The sequence below is a fragment of the Rhopalosiphum padi genome, chromosome 2, assembly GCF_020882245.1.
Source record: "Rhopalosiphum padi isolate XX-2018 chromosome 2, ASM2088224v1, whole genome shotgun sequence".
Classification (NCBI taxonomy): Eukaryota; Metazoa; Arthropoda; class Insecta; order Hemiptera; family Aphididae; genus Rhopalosiphum; species Rhopalosiphum padi.
The window spans coordinates 37224611-37246111 of NC_083598.1; the positions used below are offsets into that span (position 1 = coordinate 37224611).

Here is a 21501-nt window from a genome sequence, read left to right on the forward strand (position 1 = left end):
CTCTGTTTAATTTTTTCCATTAACCCATTAATCCTTAGTATGTTAATAGTATTACTGAATGTTGTTCTAATTTTCTAATTTATAATTTACTATCTGATTTATTGTAACTGTAATATATAGAAGGTATCTATGCATATTAGTATATTATTATGCCGCAATGTTTATTGGCAAAAGTTCATTAAACTAAAAAATACATAAGATATAGCGTAATGGGACACCTGTTTTGAATGCATTTATTAAGCGAAGAAACTTGCCAATTGCTTAAACAAATTTTTATAATTAAAAAATTAAATTATTAATTTGTAATATTAGAAGAAAATTTAGGTTTTTTTTCTGTTGCTTTGAAACTATTTGTGATCAAACCATCACGAAAGCCGAAAAAAAATGAATTTACATTTATTTTTTATTTGAATAATAAGTAAAACATTAAAATAAGATGTTATTCATTGATTTGTTTCTGAATTAAACACAATGACACATTCATTGTGGGCTTCAGATTATTATTTATTTACAGTAGTTTACAGTTGTCAGTTATACTAGATAAATTATAGGATTGAGAAAGTAAAATTAAAATTACGTGATGAGTTTAAGCTCATACATATTGATATTATATTAAAATAATTCTTTATAATATTATTCAAAACAAAACATAATGCATACTTTTAATTTAGTGTAACAAAGCATAGTTTTGTTTTTTTTTTATCGAGTATTAAATAATTATATAACTACACAAACAATAAAAAATAAAAATAAATATGTATAATTATGTATAATATCTGAATAACATTACTAATAACCAATTAATTATTTGTTTGAATATTTCACAATAATTATTGAATACGTTAAGTTTTATAAGTTATAAAAAACTTCAATTTCTTTCTTTAGTACTCTACGTATTAAATTATATTTATTTCAGTTTTGAACAAACGTGTTTTAATAAAATAAAAATCTTATTGTTATTTTTATTTCCAAATTTAACTCTTAAATATTTAAAAAAAAATAAATGTGAAAGCGTAACATGCATGTATTTGCTTTTATTATTACTTTGTGTATAATGGATAATTTCACATGGGTTAGGCATAACATACCTTTTTATTAATGGTACAATATATCAAGAAGTAATTCAAGAATGCAAAATACTTATAATTAACTAATATAAACTATTTGATAACGCCATTATAAAAAATAATAATAACTAGTCCGGATAATGTAAAATGAGTATGGTGATATTAATATTATAAATTCCTTGGCATACATATTCAAATTCAACCTTAACGTCAATATAAAATGCTCACAGACGGAGATAGTTGTCGATAATAGCAATGATAAATGAGATTTGCCATTTGGTATAAAAATGATATCGCACCCAACGAGCAAAATTAAAACGGAATATAGTTGTCCGGTCAATGATTCCTATATTTGGTACTCACCTCGCTTACCTCGGAGTTATATTTATGCGTTTTTTTTTCAAAAATGATTAAAGGAAATCAAAAAAAAAACCTCATGGCTTATAGTATAGTAATTAACCTGTTTTTCTACGGGGACCAATTGTCCGCTTACCACTTAACCTATACTTGTAAGTTATACTTACAATATGTACATAATACAGGCACTGACGCGCATTGCAAATCAAAAATAAAAGAGGAAAGTTACGAAATATTTTAAAAGTTTCATAATAATTTTTATTTTTTTAATCCAATATCCCGACGATTTACATAATACATTATTAAGTTTTACATTTGATTCACTATAATGGATTGATCTTGTACTTACACTTAACGTATTGACGTATTTACTTGCATGACAACTTAAAAATTGGACGTATGTAGTGACCGTGTGTAAAATGTAATAAGTAATACGTTTTAAATTAAATGAATAGACAGTTTCGTATTGACTTTTCGAGTGATACTACGTCACTGACCTCTTTTTTCGCTAATTGTAAATAAAAAATACTGCGATAACGGTCCAATGTAGAAATTTTTGATTGTCCGCCGTATATTCTTCCGGGTGCGTATTCGGTACCTACCTAGTGTACCATGAGATCTGGCAATCAGAGTGAAAGCACATGCGGACTCATAGTATACGAGTGGAAAAATAAGTGAAACAATTTTTTGCGAGCGCACTTCAAAAACGAAACTCGCGAATCCATGAATGATAAGTTCGATACGTTACTCGTTACAGTGATTAGTATTTTTTTCTATACACGAATATATATTGTACAAGTGTACACTGTAGTACTGTACATACATCACATCATGCTTGTACAACTGAAATTCATTTATAAATATTATATATATATGTATGTATATTGTATATATAAAGATATAGGTAGTATTATAGTTACCGCTGCTGTTATAATTAGTGTTGTTCTGCTCGTTTGGGGAAAACAATGGTACATACGGTAACAACTCGTAGTACCTCACTAACCAGTAACTTACTATACTGAGACATCGGCAACAATAGTCGGAGGAAGGTATATGCCACGACGTAATGTAGATTGTAGATCCAATGTTTAGATACGATATCTATAGGTACCTATTACCTATGCAATTATTAAGTCTTCAATAGTTCATTTATTGTTGACTATTATAGCGTATTCACGAAAGGTCTCTTGTAGGTTATCCGCAAGCAGACCTTCGCGCGTTTGGGAGCGTTACTACGATATACGTTTTGATTTTCGGCCTTGATATTAAAAATCATCACAATAATCAGGCGGAAAAATTGTGTTTTTTATTTCTTTTTTTTGAATATCCATACTATGATATTACATTATGTTTATAGGAATATAAAACAACAATAATATTTCTAATCGTTCGATTAGAATACACTATTTATTAAACGTTAAATCATCCTAATGGTTTTTCATTTTATGTCAAGGTTTGTGAAGAAACATGGTTTATCATTGTTTTGGTTTTTATGTAACGATAAAATGCAATATACCTATACTATTATATTATACTGATACCTATAGTATATGTATTATAGAGTATTCTAAAATGTTCTGATTTATTATTGACCGAAGTAAAGAAGTTTCCTTATAGTCGCTATACGGGAATAAAAATCATAAGTAATTTTATCAAACAACTTATATTATAAAACACGAGATTCGAAATATCTAAATATTGGTGTAGTCTGGTTAGAAATCTTTGTATAATTATAATAAAATAATCGATGAGTTCTTTATTTCATTAACAAAACGAAATATTTAGTATGTATATTGTATATATTGTATTGTACCATTTGTACCTAACGTAAAATATTGGTACACCTATTAATTATTAAGTGAACAATTAATGCACTCTTCTATTAAAACAAGTGTTAGATTGATAATTGACTTACTTTGTAGTTTATTTTTTGAACTTATAATTGTATTAAAAAATAATATTCATTTTTAAGGTATAAATCATAAATATTTAGTTTAAAAGTCACTAGAATATGATATACTAGTTACTAGTATAATATACAAGTATAACTATAGAATTAGTTAATTTGTTAATTGCATGTAATGTGTTTTACCATTTCAACATAAAAATATTGCATTTCTTTTAAGAACATCATGAATATCATTATATATATATATATTTATAGATATTCAGTATTGTGTGAAAAAACTGTTTTTATATTATTGAACATTGCAGGTCTATATTCTGATTATGTCGTTTTAGTTTTTCAGAATATCCTGGATCGAATAATAAAATAATATGATAGTCTACGTATAACTATAATATATATATGTACCTATATATTTAGTATGGCTGTTTTTAATAGTAATAATTTTATTATATTATAATATATTAATTTTAGAATTTTGACATTATTACGATTTTAGTGATTTTATTTATCACGAAAAAAAAGAAATGAAATAATTTTTAAAACATGAATTCCATTGTGGGGTAAATTTACATTGTTGTTTTAATTTAGTTTTATTGTTAATTTTTTTGTAATTTCGCATATTGTATAAGAGTTGAAAATTATTAATGTTTTAATACATTTGTTATAAATTTATAACTCAACAATTTAAAATTAAATATTTTGTTTACATGAATGATGTGTAAACAGTTTGAGTTACGACAATTGTTTTAAATGTGTTGACGTTTGTTTTTAAATTTCTGTTAACCAGCTAATCGAGGTATAATTTGTCGTTTTGGATATCAAGAAATGAAATTTAATTAAAATTTACAAGGTTACGCATACCTAATTCATTAGTAATTATTAGAACTTATTACTTTATACAATAAAAATATTTAAAATATATAATTATTAATCAATAACTTTTTTGTTAGTAAACTTAACAAATAATAACTTTAAATATTAAAAATGGTTTATAGGTATATAAATGGGCTCAGCTCGGAATCGTTTTTAAAATGAGATGGTTTATGATAATAACTAATAATAAATCACTACTAAATCGTTATCCATATCGAGTTGGTGAGCTAACCTGATCACTGTATTCCATATTCTATCAAGTGCCAGGCCATTGGCATACATAATTATTATTGACTATTGTGATGTAAAAGTAAAAATTATATTCCTGTACCAATATTCATAATTATAATATTATATTATTACACCTAATTCATTGTTCAAAGCGATGAATTGTAATGCCATTTCATCATAATATTCATCAACGTTATTTCTTAATAGTATGATAGTCAGCTAAATAATTATATCATAAAAAAAAACAAAAAACAATAGGTACGACTTTAAATTAATACTAGCTCTTGAGACTTTATTGCACGACTTATCTACGCAAAATAAATCAGCCTATCATTGGTCATGAATTTCAATGTCACTCGAATGCGTATGGTGTATACTTAAGCTATACTAGTAAGATTATTATTTATTATACGAGTATTAATCCGTTTTTAGTAAAAATGATACTGACATCAGTAGATAATATCATGGTTCATGAATTCATGATTAACGACGTGAATAAGGGAGATGATGCGGTTAAGTGGTTTAGTGACTTTTAGAAATATCCCCTTCAATATCATCAGCTTGATCGTTTAAATGCATATGGCTTAAGAGAATTATAGCCCTCACGAGCCTAGTTTGTAATCATTTTTACCGAAACCAAATTTTTTTATAACACTAAATATTTATATTTTATAATCATAATGTTATAATGCCATACTATTTTTGGGTCCAGCGTGTTATTAATTAAATAAACAGTAAACTATATCAAGTCCTCTTAAAATATTGGGAAAAATTAAAAAACAGGATTTAGTCTCTCCTTACCACCCACAAAAAAAAAATTGGTTAGATAATCGTAAATAAGATTACAGTATTCAACGTATCCATTGTGCTTGTCGGCGCGCCGAGCCCAACAAATCCGTGTGGTACCTATATTATTATGAGAATCACTCGACTTCTATTGTCACACCTATCCATATAAATTAGTGAATTTGTCGAATGTAACTTATACCAGTCGTGGGAACTGACATTTATAGTGACTGTTCTAACGCCGATGGCAATGATTAGTGAAAACCACGGTGAACTCTCGAAGGTAGATACCATTACTGACATTACTGCGCCGCAGAACAAGTAACTTATTACTAGTTGATATCCGCAGAGGGCTGAGTCGTATTATGATACTTTAAAATAAGCAATAGTGTGTAGATAAAAAATAATCCATTATTTTCTCGTAGATATATGTTTATACATTATACATTTATACATAATACAGTAATACATACATATTTCAAGATATAATATTTATAAGAAAACAATTGGTCTTTAGTTTAATGCCTATGTTTAAACCATTTTAACTATTGTAGATACAATGATCAATGATCTATAATATTAATCGAGTGAAAATTGCATAACAATGTAACACGGTTATTTTAAGTTATATTTTTTAATACCTATAGTTCTAGTACCTGTACTATGATATAAACTTTAATTCAAATCAGGAAATTCAAGTGAATACTGACGTTTTGTCAAATAGAAAACCTGTATTGTTCCAATATTTTGAAATATTATAATATATAAAATATAAATCACAAATTTATAATGATAAAAAATATAATATACTATTTTATTTCGTATACATGATGGGTAACGTTATTTTGTTGCGTTTATTGTATACATAATAATATGTTCTTAACATGTATTAAAATAATATAATATCTATAATAATTTATTTTGTACGTAGCTGTTTGAATTTTTTATAAATTATTAAAATGAATATAATTATTTTAGATCTAATATGTTGGTAATGTTGTATTATTGTATAACATTAACAAGATGCATTCAAACTATCTAGATGTGTTACAACATTATGTACGAGTTACAGCTACACGACTTCGATTTCCAAACAACTTATAGTATGGTGGGTGTTCTATTTAATGGCATTGTCACTTTTATATTTTACAGAAAAGCAAAAACAAAACTTAATTTCAATAGTGTTCTCCCCAGTGTTCTCTTAGTAGGTTTTTTAATTCAAATGTTTACGCAACTGATGTTAACTAATATTACAAGCAATATTTCATAGCGACTTATATAGATAGATTAGTTGATTTTACGAAACCTAATCTTACGATACCCGATTTTTTCACGTCTGATTCCCGATTATATAGATCCAGTTTGGTTAGGATTTACGCTCAAAATATATTATTATAAACTTTGACATCGTGTGCGTCGTCGTCGCAAGCGAACAGAACAAAATCGTATTATTACGATTAATACGAGTACATCGCAGCATTATCATAATATTTTAGCGGTCCGTCATAAAGTACATCAAAGTACACAATATGGCGATGACGGAAACGATTGCAGCAGCAGCAGACCACATCAGAACTACTTATACACCATTGCGACGACGACCCAAAATGTTTTAATTTTTATTGAAGTTTCGATACTTTGTGGACTGTGATCTCGATCGAAACTTGACACACGCCGCACGTATTATAATATAGTATAATAAATATAATTAAAATATAATACGCATCATATTATAGGTTCGTACTTACACGACACACACGACACACATACACACACATAGATACACGCCACACTCACAATAACACACAAACACACTTGCAGCGCACCTAAGTAAATTATTGTAAGAAGTAATAACTATATAGTATATATGTATACATATATATATATACGATGCAACTTGTGACACACATAATAATGTAAAGCGCGCGTAACGTGGACAAGCGCGTGTTGTCAATACAATATTATTATTATATTGTCGCGAAAACTGGGAAACGGTAGAACCGTTGACCTATACCATGGCGCTCGTTATGGAGTCTCTGCTCGTTTTTCGTTTTGTCCGGGCGTGTTCGCGGCCGCCGACACCGGACCGGTTACCCCGAAGGTGGGGCGGTTCCCCCCGACGACGACCGCTCGCCCGGAGGAAGGGGCCGCCTAGACGGCGGCGGCCGGTACCTCTGGCTCGTGTGTGCGCGGCGTGTGAGCGCGCCCCGCGAGTGTGTGCACGTTCGCGCGTCTACGCTGCTGTAATAGACGTACGCGACGCTCTCGCGACCACTGGTTACAATATCATTCCGCGGCTAACATTATATTATATACGTGTGCGCCGCGTCTCACGTCAGTCCGTCTGACGTAGCGTCCTCTGCTCAGCCATCGCGGTCTCACCGAACCGTGTGTGCGGCCCGCGCGTGTGTGTTGTCTGTGCGTGTGCGCCGCGTGTGTGTGTGTGTGTGTGTGTGCGTGTGCGTGTGTGCGTGAGCGCGCGCCGCGTATAGAATTGCGGACACCGCGGGTCAGTGTGCGCCGGTGCGTGTCAATCATATTCGCAAATCGCGCGTATTATTTCGTTTTCGTTTTTGTTTTTTTTTTTTATTTAAATCGTTTTCATTTTTTTTCACCGATCTCTTCGATCATTTTTCTTTTTTGTTCATTATTATTTTCGTTTCAAATATCCTTCCGACGCATTTGACATTATTCTACATACTTACCATCTGATCTACCCACCACATGATATCATTCTATTTGCCAAAAAGTAAAACATATAACACGCATAATATACATGATAAAAATAATATTGTAATTGTATAATAGTCATAACATCGTTATCGTGGTCGACAATGCGTCTGTTACGATACAATATTATAATATTGTATTTTAGTTCGATGACGGACATGCCTTGTGATTTGTGAATAAATCGCCACCCGCTGGACCCGAACTAAAGGTTCGTAATCTCATTTGTGGAGGGTACGCGTCATTATAATAAATGTATACGTGAATAATATATTATAATATATATATATTTATGATATATATCTAATAATATATAGCCTATAGGTATACGTATACTTGCACCGTGTGCATGCACACGTTAACAATAATAATATAATATCGATCTACACACGACACACGTTGACCTTTCAACGGCATCAGATATTAAATTTTTGTTCTGTATAAAAAAAAAAAGAAAAAGAAAAAAAAAAAAAATAATAAATTAAAAATTAATTTCCCTTGACACAAAACCGTGATCAATGGTGACAAAAAGATTCGATGGTCAGACTTAGATTATTATTCATTTAAATTATCGTAATGTTCTTGAATTCACGTCCAAATGCGAAATATCTTGTAGAATATAGAATGTCTAATTAAAAATTAAATCGTTAAGTTAAATTAAAGTACTTAGGTATCGTTCCGGTTAACTAATTTTTTTACACATTTCGTTTCATCTATTTTATACAGTTCTAAAGACGAAATTATCCGTTCATTTAGCTTCATTTAGCATTAAAGTTTCATTAAAAATAATAGCGTAAAGTATACACTTATTTTTAATTACATTTCTTTGAAATTATTATTTTTTTAAGTTTATTATAAAGTATTACCTCTATTTTACACAACTTGTGTATAACGCATACCGCATCTATGTCTCCTATATAGGTAGATATTTACTTTAAATTTAAAATATCAATAATTATTAATTAAACATAAACGTACTTATTTAATTTTTACAAAACTTTTGAAGTAAGTATTATCTAGAATATAATTATACGATAATAATAAATTAAATATAAACTATTTATAAACTTATTTAAATGTAATTCAAAACTATTATTAATATTTTTAAAACAAAAAATGAACTCAAATGTCATGCAACAATAATTTATTTTCAAGGTGGTTTAGCATTGATATAATACAGAGTATATTATCTTATATTGCAGTTATTAATACTCACGAACACATTTAGAGTCAAAACTATGTGATGTATATTATGAACCATAAATAAATTCGAATTAAACTATTAATTTTAGTTTTTAAACATTTGTTTTTATTTTGTTTTTAGGCTAATTATTTTGGTATTATATTAATTTCACAAGTAATACGTCGTATGAACTATTGTTTCATAAAAATTCAAAACTCAAATAACTGGTCTTGATACGCTGTGATTAAGTACATTGCAACTTTCAAGTAAATTAAATGATGCTGATAATAAAATATATTTGTCTTTATATCACATATTATTATTACTTGTAAGTTGTAGACCATTCATTTAAAATTTCTTTCACCTTTCACATTTCTGAATAGGTACACAAACATACATCTATTCACGATTTCAAAGAAAATATCTGAATATAGACATATTATACATAATACATATATTATACATGTATATACTGAAAGAATGATCGATCAGATCAAGGTCTATACATAATAAATAATAATAACAATTATAGTAGTAGTTATAGTATCGTTGCAATAGTAGATGCGTTGTAAACTGCGTGTAGTAAATAATATGCTACACGTATGTAGTAATATATAGTATTAAATGGTGGGCAAAGCACGTTTGGACCAGTTGGAAAAAAATCATACCGAAAAATGATAAACTATTTAGTCCAATTATTTGTACAGGAAAATTGTCGTTTTTATAACAATTTTAATTCATAATATTTAATGACTTGAAAATTAATCTATATGAATAATCTTTGTTATAAAATATTATTGTTAAACAGATAGTGTTAGTGCAGTAACAATTAATTACACTATATTTGTTCGAATTTGATTTTTATGTATTTCAATATTCTAAAAAATATTATACTTTGGAATATGAAATAAAAAATTTATTTTGATATCCAAAAAAAAATATAAATAAAAACAATAACATCAAATATTATTTAAAAATAATATTATAAAAAAATAAGAATTTTTGAAATAATGAGATACTATTATATTATAGGTAAAAATATCACAATGTATGCACTGTTCTCTAAAGACTAAAACATGTTTTCTCTTGTTTCATTTTGTTTTTTAAAATATATTCGGGGCACTTTTCATATATCGCTCCCCTCTCCTCCAGAAATCTCACCATACCCAATTTTAGTACATCGATGTTAACTATACAGTAGCACAACAATGCTTCAAATATTTTACGATATAATATAGGTATGGTATATAATATACTATATATTTGAAATGTGGTATAATTATACATATAACTATTTCATATGAGGAGGGGTAAGGTATTTAGATCTTTGAAAGTTTGAAAAAACTAAACTAAATTCTCATCTATATGTGAAAAAAGGCTAACCTAACTTAACCTAACGGGGTGATCGGATCTCCTACAGTTATGTTGTATATGTATAATACAATAATACAGACCGATGATAATGCATAAATAATTCTTAATATTAATCATATACTGAACGATTACTTTAGAATTTTATCGAGGTTTTCTACGATTTTTTAAATTTGAACAATATCTCAAATTAAGCGCAGCAAGTCTACATTAAATAACAATTAAATACATTTTAAATAACGGTATAGTAAAACAAATTGTCCTCGCAAAGGAACCTATGAATAGCGTATAATACTCGTAGGTGACTAAATTGCATATTACTGGTTTATGAGCACGCGTCCAGTACATAATCCTCTAATGATGGCATGCATAGAAATTCGTCGGCCCGGAATTGATAGAAAAACTTTTTGAAGACTCGTTCCACCAAAATGTTTTCACGCACAGTACATATCACTAAACTATATTTTACGCACTCTCGGACGGCAAAGAAGATCGAAAACCGTCGTGAATAGGACTACGGGGAAACGGATACGGAGAAGACAGGCGGTTGTTGTTTTAAGATTAATTATCAACGGAAAATATCTTGGTTACCACTTACATGTTCATCACACCAATAATCTCAACGACGAGCTTACCGTGGTTGCCGATGACGTACGGACGTTATAAAATCTCGCCATGAGTAAAATTCGATAACGGATAAAAAAAATAAACACAAGACGAATTTATTTTTCAACGTGATGTGCATAGGGAATAAATAACTTTGCTAAACAAATTGACATATTATTATTCCAAAACGTACGAAAAGTGTTATAAACTTTTAAGTGAAGTTACATAACATAAACCTACAAACTTGTTGACATTATGACAAGATCGTACTTGAACTTCTTGAACTGAATGCGAGTTTTTCTCATATGCAGTCAAGTCTAATATTTAATAATCAATCCATAGTTAAAATAATTAAGTATTCAGACGAAAATATTTGTAAAGGTAATTCATGAAATGTTATCATTTATTTCAAGTATAAATCGTATTGTATTTGGATGATTAAAATTAATTTGTGTATTATATTATTATAGTACTCGTTTATACAAATAGTATGGTTAAAAATATTTGATTTTTTTCACATTGAAGTTAATATACGTTTAAGTAGGAAAGATATAAGTCGAACATTTTCTACGCAGTAATTTCTAACGTCGTAATAATATTATAATGTGTACCTATTATGTATTACATAAAATAAAGCCAAACCTTGATAAGTGTATCATATAGTTGATGTAAAAATATGATTGATTTCTTTAAGTATATATACCTACGACCACCGATCGATCAGAGCCGATCAAAGATTCCGCTGATATTATTCGATTGAGATGACCACAAACAATCCGTATCATAAAATACGCACTGGAAATATAATATATGAAACTACAACGTGTTATTTGTGATAATAATTTACATAACACAATGATTACCGTCTACACATTATAGTCATTATACATATAATATATATAATATAGATATTATATGAGTGCGGTACTGTGGTGGAATGAAAATCAACACATTTTTGTGCGCCGGAGCTTGTGGAATTTTTCTAATACTATCAGTTTTGTTTATACCACTGCAGGAAGTAAACCAATAAGGAACTTCATCAAGGTTCTTTCCTATTTAGAATTGCTACTGCGGCGTGTGTATGGGAAACGTATTATGTATACGCTGCGCACGCGAATGCATTTTCAGCGAAACAATAAGACATTATTATATACGTACGTATGGTGGCGTGTCATAAATTTGATCGTGTGCGTTACATTTTAGTGAAAGGTTCCATTAAGTATCCGTACAGATTACTGCAGAGGTCAATAAGTTCTACAATTGGGTTACACTTAACAAAACAAAAATATTAAAATATATTATATAATATTTACGCGTCCGCGTAGCTGCAGATGCTGCTACACTTTTTCAAATTTTCTAATATCGTTATATTGTCATAATAATACGTATACAGTTTCCTCATAATTTGCAGTGTGACATTGCTGATTCCTGTATTGTATGAATGAGCTACGAGGTTCAAAAACCTCAGCGGCATCGACTGACTGACTGCGCCTATTATGTACATATAGGCTGTGGCACAACATTGGCAAAGCCCATGAAGACCGGTTCTCCGGTGTCGGCGGTGATCAGGTGCCTAACCCGATGTTTTGCAACAACGAAACCGATCGATAGACGACGCATAGAATAGATCGATGGCAGTGCTTAATAAAGACTTAATAATCGGTGGCCGTGTATTAAAATTGTCGATGACGTGGCTATATCATATTATACTGCTACACTATACCGGCGGCAGCGGCTGCAGTATTACAGCTGACGGCCTCAGGCTTTCTATCTATAGTGCAGACTGTAAGAGAACGCGTAACAATTCAGAAATTGTGAGAGAACGGTTTTTAAATTTTTTTTTTTTGGCACACCCAAGTATCAACTTGTTGCTATATACTGTTGCAGAATTTAGTTTCCTTCCCATCAAATAGTATCGCAGTCACATGTGTGATATAACCATTTATTTTGATATATATATTTTTGTCTTTCATATATAATATATTTCTTTAACTCTAGATATAATAGGGATATAATTACTAGTAAAATTAATAATCATATTAATATTTAATATGTTATGTATGTTTATTGTTTACATATAAAATAGATAAAAAAAATTAACAGGTAAAACGTCTAAAATTAAAAAGAGTGTAAAAATAAAAAAAATCTTGTACATTGGATAATGTTATAAAAATGTAATTATACATTTTTTTTCGAATAGTGTTACTTCATTATATTATATTGTTGTTTAATCCATTTAAATATATGAGTTTGTTAATTTAGAATATTAATTTCATTCTACTCGAAAAAAGATAATTTACAAAATCATGGATAGTATAATATTTAGGTAATGCAATAAAATATTTCACAAAAAAAATTATAATTAAATTAAACATTGACTTAACCTTTTTGAAACATGTTTAAGATTTCTAATTTCTAATCAATTTTACTATAACAGCGTACCTATTACCTATAAGATATTTAACTCCATTGTGTTATGTAAGATTTCTGTATAAGTTGTATTTAATTAGTTATTGCTTATGAAAATGGCCTTTACCTAAAATGTGTCACAATAAAAATATATTATTAACCATTGGTCAACTGTTACAATACATTTTTAATAATTTAGAGAAAATGTTTAATTAAAAAAATTATTACATTTTAATCATATTACTAGGTAATTCAATTTTTAATAATAATAGTAGGTTATAATAATTATTTATTTATTTAACAGAATTGAGGTTTATAGAATGGTTTACGTGTATCGTTATAGCATTGCATCACTATTTCGCTAATCACTAAGGATAAAATCCTTGTTTTGATAAACGAGTCTTTAAATAATAATAATAATAACAATAATAAAAATGTAATAGTAATAATAAAATTTATAATAAATAAAAAATATACATTTTATAATTTATAGTATTGGAAAAACATTTTTTTGTTTACAAAATTAGTTAACTGTAATAACCATCACTTTATTAGCAACTTAAAAATTACCAATTTTTGACAATTTTTCATTTGAGGAAGATGATTTTGTATAATCTTAATCTAGTTATTAGATAACTGCTATTATATTTTTAGGTGTTTATTTTACGAAATATTAGTTTTCAGATCTCGTATAATGGTCATTAATGGCTGACTATGTTAAGTTATTTATTGCTGAATAATATAATGTTTTTTTATAATATAATTTTTTTACGTAGATCAGTTTCGATTCTGAGTATAATTGTTCACTAGAAAAAAATCTAAGTTCACGAAAGATAATTATATATTTTACTTAATGTTATTGATTTCATAATTCATATACTTATCGAAATGTATTATTATTTTAGACAGGGGACTAATATTTATGTTTTTACTTCAAAAATTTAATTTATCAATTAGAATTAAAAAAATTCTTTAACGCCGACGATTTATTTATTTATTTTTTAAAACAAATAAAACAAATATTAAATAAATTTAATTATATTTTACTAACGGAAAAATAAATATAATGCATTCAAAACTTCATAAATAAATAAAAATATCATAATCCAATTTTAGTAAAGACTAATTAGGGTTACAATAAAATATATATTCAGAGCTTTTTTGTATACTCTATAGTGATAGTATTTGCGTACCAACAGGATGTATTCATTTAACTTGTAATGAATAGACAACTTATATATCACAACCATAAAAGGCTACTGTAATATACTACCTGGATGTTTTTTTTCAATAACAGTGTTGTGTTTAATAGTGAGAATATACATATTGGTACAATATGTCTGCAAGCGTCTAATTAACTTTCGCAAGCAAATTGAAAACCCATCTGAACACTAATGGTCTAGATTACATAAATATTATTTTATACGATAGTGCAAATTATACACCGGAAGTATGATTTAGTTTATTATATGTGTTCCCTTATAGCCGGTTATGTATTTGGTGTCAGCCCAAATTTTGTGAAATAATATCCGTTATGAATGTACCGTTGACTAATTTTAAATATTAAAATGTTTTTAAAAAAATACAGTATAGTTTAAATTTAAGAAATAATATATTATACTGAGTATAGTTAAATCATAGGTTATTAGTTATTTCCAAAAGCATTAATATTTATTTAATTTTTTTTTATGACAAGAATGAAATAATCGTTTTATATAGAGTGTTTTACATGTACACTATTTATTTGTAGAATTTAGATGTACATAATAATGAAAACAAAATAAAAAATATTAATTAAATATTATTATTTAATATTTTTAATATTCAATTATACTAGTATATGTTCATAAATAGTATATTTTTTTTAAATTTAATTATTTAAAAAAACAAAATTTTCTAATTAAAATTTTCTATTGAAATGAATACAGAAAATTAATTATGTATATCTAATTCAAATACGTATATTAATTGTACCTAAATAATGTTAATGTTTTATTTTATTAATTGATATTATTAATTAGAGAGAAATATAAATATGCGTTATCATTTTTCAAATTAATAAATCTACCAGTAAAATGTTTAAAGATTTAAAATTATTTTATGAAATATATAAGAAAAATTATAAATACAACATAATATTATGTAGTATATAAAATGCAATACTTACATAAGTATGCACGTTTCTCATCAATATTTCAATTTATTAAAATACATTTTAGTTAATATATTAGTGTAAATGTTATCAATTGACACTGTTTAATAATAGCTAAAAGGATTATTAATTAAAAAAATATTATTGTTCATTTTAAATACCTAAATATTAGTAGCGAAAAAATGAAAAATATTTACATCGATAACTTTGAAATAATAAAATCAAATAAATGCTGTAGATATAATCCATAAAATGATTTATATCAAAACGTACAAAACATATAACCTTTAAGTCATAAGATAATTGAAATGAAATCTCGAACAGGCAAAGGTCGCTAGTGTATGTTAGTGAAATTGAAAATTTCTATTAAATGTTTAATAATAATATAACTATATGAAATGATTGCGGTTGTATATATATATATATATATTATAATATAGTATACATAGTATGTGTACTATAAATTGTATAGTGTATTAATGCCATATAGTAAAATATACCTATATTCAAGAACCGGAAACTCTGAATATCATTTGAAAAGTTTTTAAGCAAAGCGTATTGAACGACTGCGATGTAATTCATCAATAAACAACAGTATAATAGGTCACGCCATCTTATAATAATATATATTATATCAATACGACAATACGTTTTACACTCTGAATAGGTAACAGTGTAAAATTATTCTGAAATAATGTGTAATAAACTTTATAATATATATTAGGTATACAAAATAATATTATATTATTACTGCGATTATTTTTGCAATATCGATAGTTTTTGTTTTACGACAAACCGAATCGCGCAAATCTGTGTCCCCCGCAATTATTGTATTTTCTGTGTCAATTAAAATACATCGACGATCGTGTATCTTACAATATACATCATATTAAATCGAACCGTTACAACGTTATGGCTCTAATGAGGTCTGCACAGTCATTGTGATCAATCCGTGGGATCCTATAGCGCGCATAGTAATTATCGTTTTATTTTCGCAATGTTCTTTCGTAGGTGGAAACTTGAGTTCGGTAAACAAAAAAAAAGAAAGTACTTACTACGTCCCCCCCTCTCGCGCCCGAAAATGATGATTTTCAATTTTCAATTGGACCTGTAACCGATTATTATACGCGATGCACAATTTTATAGTCATATATTTGTGCATAGGTGCAATTATTATCGGCTATTTGTGCATACATGATACACACGCACACTTTACCGTCAACAGATACGTGTACTCAACACTCATAGACGTTTTGAACATTCACATAATATATTGTCTCTAATATATCATATATACAATAATAATTTGAGTGAAATATGATACTATATTATAATAACGATAAACGCACAATCGACAATAACAGCTAATTAACCCTCGAACACTTAATTTTTGTCACATAAACACCGATAAGAATGAGTGTATATGTGTGTGTACAATGTATAGACTGAGCTGTGTATCATACTATTAATTGAAAATGAGTGTTGTTAGAAACATGTCTATGCCATGTGGAAATTTGTGTATTTAATACTATAGTAAATGTCTACGATAAAATAAACGACATTATTATCACATTAGAGTGTGTTTATCGAGTAAAATAAAACTGTGTACAAATAATCACACTTTTTTTCCTTGAGATTAGGGATTAGGATTTACAATATTATTATTCCTTTAGTCATGTGCGTGTATTCATCCGTTAACCACGTGTGTTTTTATGTGTTCTAGATTACATAGATGATTTCGTGGATTATTAAATATTCGAGACTTTCGCATGGAGAACGGGCAACTGAAATTTTTAATATCCTGTGGATTTGAGGACGTCATAGTCGCAGATTACGCATCATATCAATCATACGATTAGGGAGAGAACGTCATGCTTAACTGCACTGATGCCGAGTGCACGTTGCACCACCACCATATTCACGTGGATCCTATACAGCATCATCTACAAGATGACCGGCAACACCATGAACATTCCTCAGGTAAAAATTTTGATTAATTAATCGATAACAAATAATAAAAATAATATTAGCAACATAATAGTATTAGTTTCAAGATTTTGGCGCATATATAAGGAACATTAATTTTTAGCTTTAATTAAATTAGAAAAATTGCAAGCGTATTACCGTCAAAAAAACTCATAGCTTTAGATATAATGGGAACCATAATGAAATTATTATTTTTTAATTACCAATGCGTTAAGTCATCGAGTTGATTTTAATTAATGGTTATATTTTGAATTACTTTTGGACTTCTCAGCTTTTAATTTAATATGCGTCATCAGTTATTACTATTAATGTATAGACTTGAGTATGATGGATAGCCCACACGCTATAATAGGCAGGTATTCAAATTGTAGAATTTAATTGTTGTGCACGATCTTATATTATCATTTTAAGTATCGTAGGATGCATAAACTGTTATTCATTGATGTATTGCAGCACTATCAAGATTGCTGTTTATAACATTCATTCAATTAAGTCTATTAAATAAAGTAATTTAATCTATTAAGTTCAAAAATAATTTTTTTAATAGTAATTTTTTTTCTTATTCATTTTATTTTATTATATAATAATTACTGGTACTTAAAGATAACCTATTTAATATAATCATTTATAAGTTTATAACATCAATAATAACGAAGGAATTTACTTTGTTTATTAATTAACTTAATTTCTTAGATTTTATTTAATTTACTATTTGATAAATTCTATATAAGAAAATATTATGAATTATAAAATATATATTGTAAAATTTTAAATAAAGCATTATATTTTATGTAATGCAGTAACGCCAGTAACTATATTGGATAATTCAAAATAGAGTTTATTAAATAAATAAAAGGAACTATTTATTGTACAAATCCATATTAAATTAAATCTTTATCATTTTGTACCAATAAAATACAATAAATCGTATTAGTATGCAGTTTTTTTAAATAGTCAATAGACTAGGTTAAAATTTATAGTAAATTTGATATTTTGTTACAATTTATTAAACTTATGTATAATATAGTAATAAACTAATAAATAACAATATAATTTTGAATACATATCTAGTATCTACTTAATATTTTTTTGATAAAAAAAATGAATAACAATGTACTAGGAAACACACATCAAATCATAATTTGCTTATAAACGTTATTACTTATTATAAATGAATCATAAGTATTATAAATATGTCAGCAAAAAAATTTCTCAAACAATATTATTGTTGTTAGGAGAATGTCAATCACAAATAGTAATGCGTATTATATAATAAATAATAACGAAGGTGGTTCCAAACAATTTATTTAACTCATAATGTCGGTAAGAAAAATAAATGGTTTAAAAATAATATCATCAACTATATATTAATTAATTTACAGCATAGTATAGCAATAAATTATTAAATTTTAAATTTTAAATTATTTAAAGCAAAATATTGATATGATGATAAATTTAAGTAATTATATGTTTGAATTGTTTTTAAATTAATTGTTATTTTTACTGATCACAAGATCTAGATGTACTAATGTAGCAATGTTAATTAAGGACTCATTTTTAAACATATATTAAAAATATTTTCTTCGGTATTAGTAATCACATGATCTAGTAAAAATATAATTTCGTTACTTTGCTATACTCAGTACAGTAAAGTTAGTAGTGTTGTAGTATTTCCTCCATTTCTGAGGATCATTAAACGGCACAAGAAAATTATAAATGAAAAGTTACAACTGATTTTTCATGTAAAATGTTGCACGCATTATTTAGCGAACAGATTTATTCTTGGTACAGGCTAAGGCATTATAAATACATATTATATTGTACTTACATATGTAGTACCTAATAAAAAACAATTACATATTATAAGGTGCGTTACGGGTCAGATTAACGCAGGGCACAAACGAAAAAAATAAAGTTGTGGTAAGGCTTAAATGAGTGTAGGATAGTACCCCAGGCGCCGTGGGTAAATGGCCTCAGCAGCAGTGATCTGGTATGGAAGCGCCTGCGGGCGCCAGCGCGTCTCCGAAAGGCACTTTCACTGTTCCCCATGACTCCCCGTCCTTGAATGCCACTTCTTGGTCTGCAAAGTTTACTCCTTCCACCGCGTTTTCGGCCCCTCTGTTTAAGTATCGTTTAGATGACCATGAACGACATACTGTGTAGGTAATTCGTATATTACTGCCATTATATTTCTCAACAGCTAAAAAAGCTCTTCAGTATAAATATTTCAAACGCACGCTGTGCTCGAAAATGTCAGATTATGAAATTATTAATTCAAACTGTATGCTAACAATGTGTACAGACATTGATTGTTGTACCATGTATATATAATGTTATGTGCGTAGACGTCGTTGGTTGAACATATACAATTTTCGTGTTTACAGATAAGTACATATAAAACGCGCCCCGAAGTGTTCACTCGTTTTCGAATGTTGTATAGAGAACACGGAAATTCCATCATTCTATAAGGGACGATCATATCATAAAAAAAATTAAAACGCTATTGAATATATAGGTGGATATGAGTTTATAGTAGTACCTATATACGCCAATGTTTCAAAAAATTTTAAAAACCTTGACCGTTTGACGTTTATGTGGTTTATGAAATACTTAAAACAAATTTCGTTTAATCAAAAAACTCATAACTAAAACTAGAACTACATTTCATTCCTCAAATTTAGAAATTATAGAAATACTACAAACTAGAATGGATAAAATTTATTAACACTGTATAGAAATTTCACTATCATTTTAAAACCCCGTGTATGACAATGATTTATTTTATAATTTTTAAAATAAATTGTTTGATTTGATGTTTGTACGTACCCTATTACATATTATCTTCAAAATCCTAATTTGGAACGTTTTATAATAAATTCTTCTTACAATTAAATCTAAAATACTAATTTTATGTAAATGTATGTAATTGTATTTTGTAAATTTCTATCTACTCGTATTACGCTGAGTAAATAATATTATAAGTACCTCAAACATATATATACCTAATGAAAATCATTTATCGACTTATGACATAGCCACATAGGTTATAGGTATGATGATAGGATATATTATATGTATTTGGTTTGGCTACCTTCCCGAAATCGCCTACACCGGATATTCTTATCACCTTGTCCGTCTACTCAATAATGCAATGATCATAAATACATATCATTAAATTGATTGTTCTTGTTCGTTTTTGCCAAAATATATCTACATTTCAAATGATTGATGGGTATTTACGTTTATTTTCAATAAACGTGTTATTTTCAATACATCACTTCCTTTTGCTTATATAATTGTGTGGTCAATATTCATTACCAATATTATCACATTATTAAATATCCACTTCTATAATTTAAAACGACTTTAACTACAGTTCGCATAATGTAGTTAACAGACCAACCATAAACTACCTACTGTTATTATTATTATTATTATACAATAATAATAAACATATACGATACTACTCATAATACTAAACTGTTACACATTACACATGACATATATATATATATATATATATATGTATATAACTGATTAAATATAATACGCTTGTACGTCATTTACATTAATTGTACCAGTTTCATTGAAGAGTTTTAAATTTACCACAATATTAATTTCAAATTGAAAATAATAAACTCCAAGGCTAAATGTAGCGTTAAAAGTAATTTTTAATACGGTGTCATTAAAAAAAAAAAAAGCGTGTTACAGAATTGGGTGGGCCAGGGCGTGTGTTTTTATTTTTAAAACCAATGATAATTATAATCGAAAAACATTCAAAGTAGAGCTTGGTTTTACGATTAAAAATGTTCGCCTTTGTTAAGATCGAATGCTTAATTATATT

At 27.7% G+C, this 21501-nt stretch overlaps 1 protein-coding gene across 3 annotated transcripts in view; it reads left to right on the top strand.

Moving 5' to 3' along the window:
• Positions 1-7468: 7468 nt before the first annotated feature.
• Positions 7469-21501, top strand: part of LOC132919331 (uncharacterized) — a 121955-nt gene continuing 107922 nt past the window's right edge. Inside the window, exons 1-2 of one of the 3 annotated variants that reach the window (XM_060980857.1) lie at positions 7469-8161; positions 17395-17651. In XM_060980857.1, the coding sequence (XP_060836840.1) occupies positions 17543-17651 (109 nt within the window). In that variant the 5' untranslated portion in view covers positions 7469-8161; positions 17395-17542. Of the gene's footprint in view, positions 8162-17346; positions 17652-21501 lie in introns of those variants that run through there. The other 2 variants (XM_060980858.1, XM_060980860.1) reach the window with 2 other exon arrangements.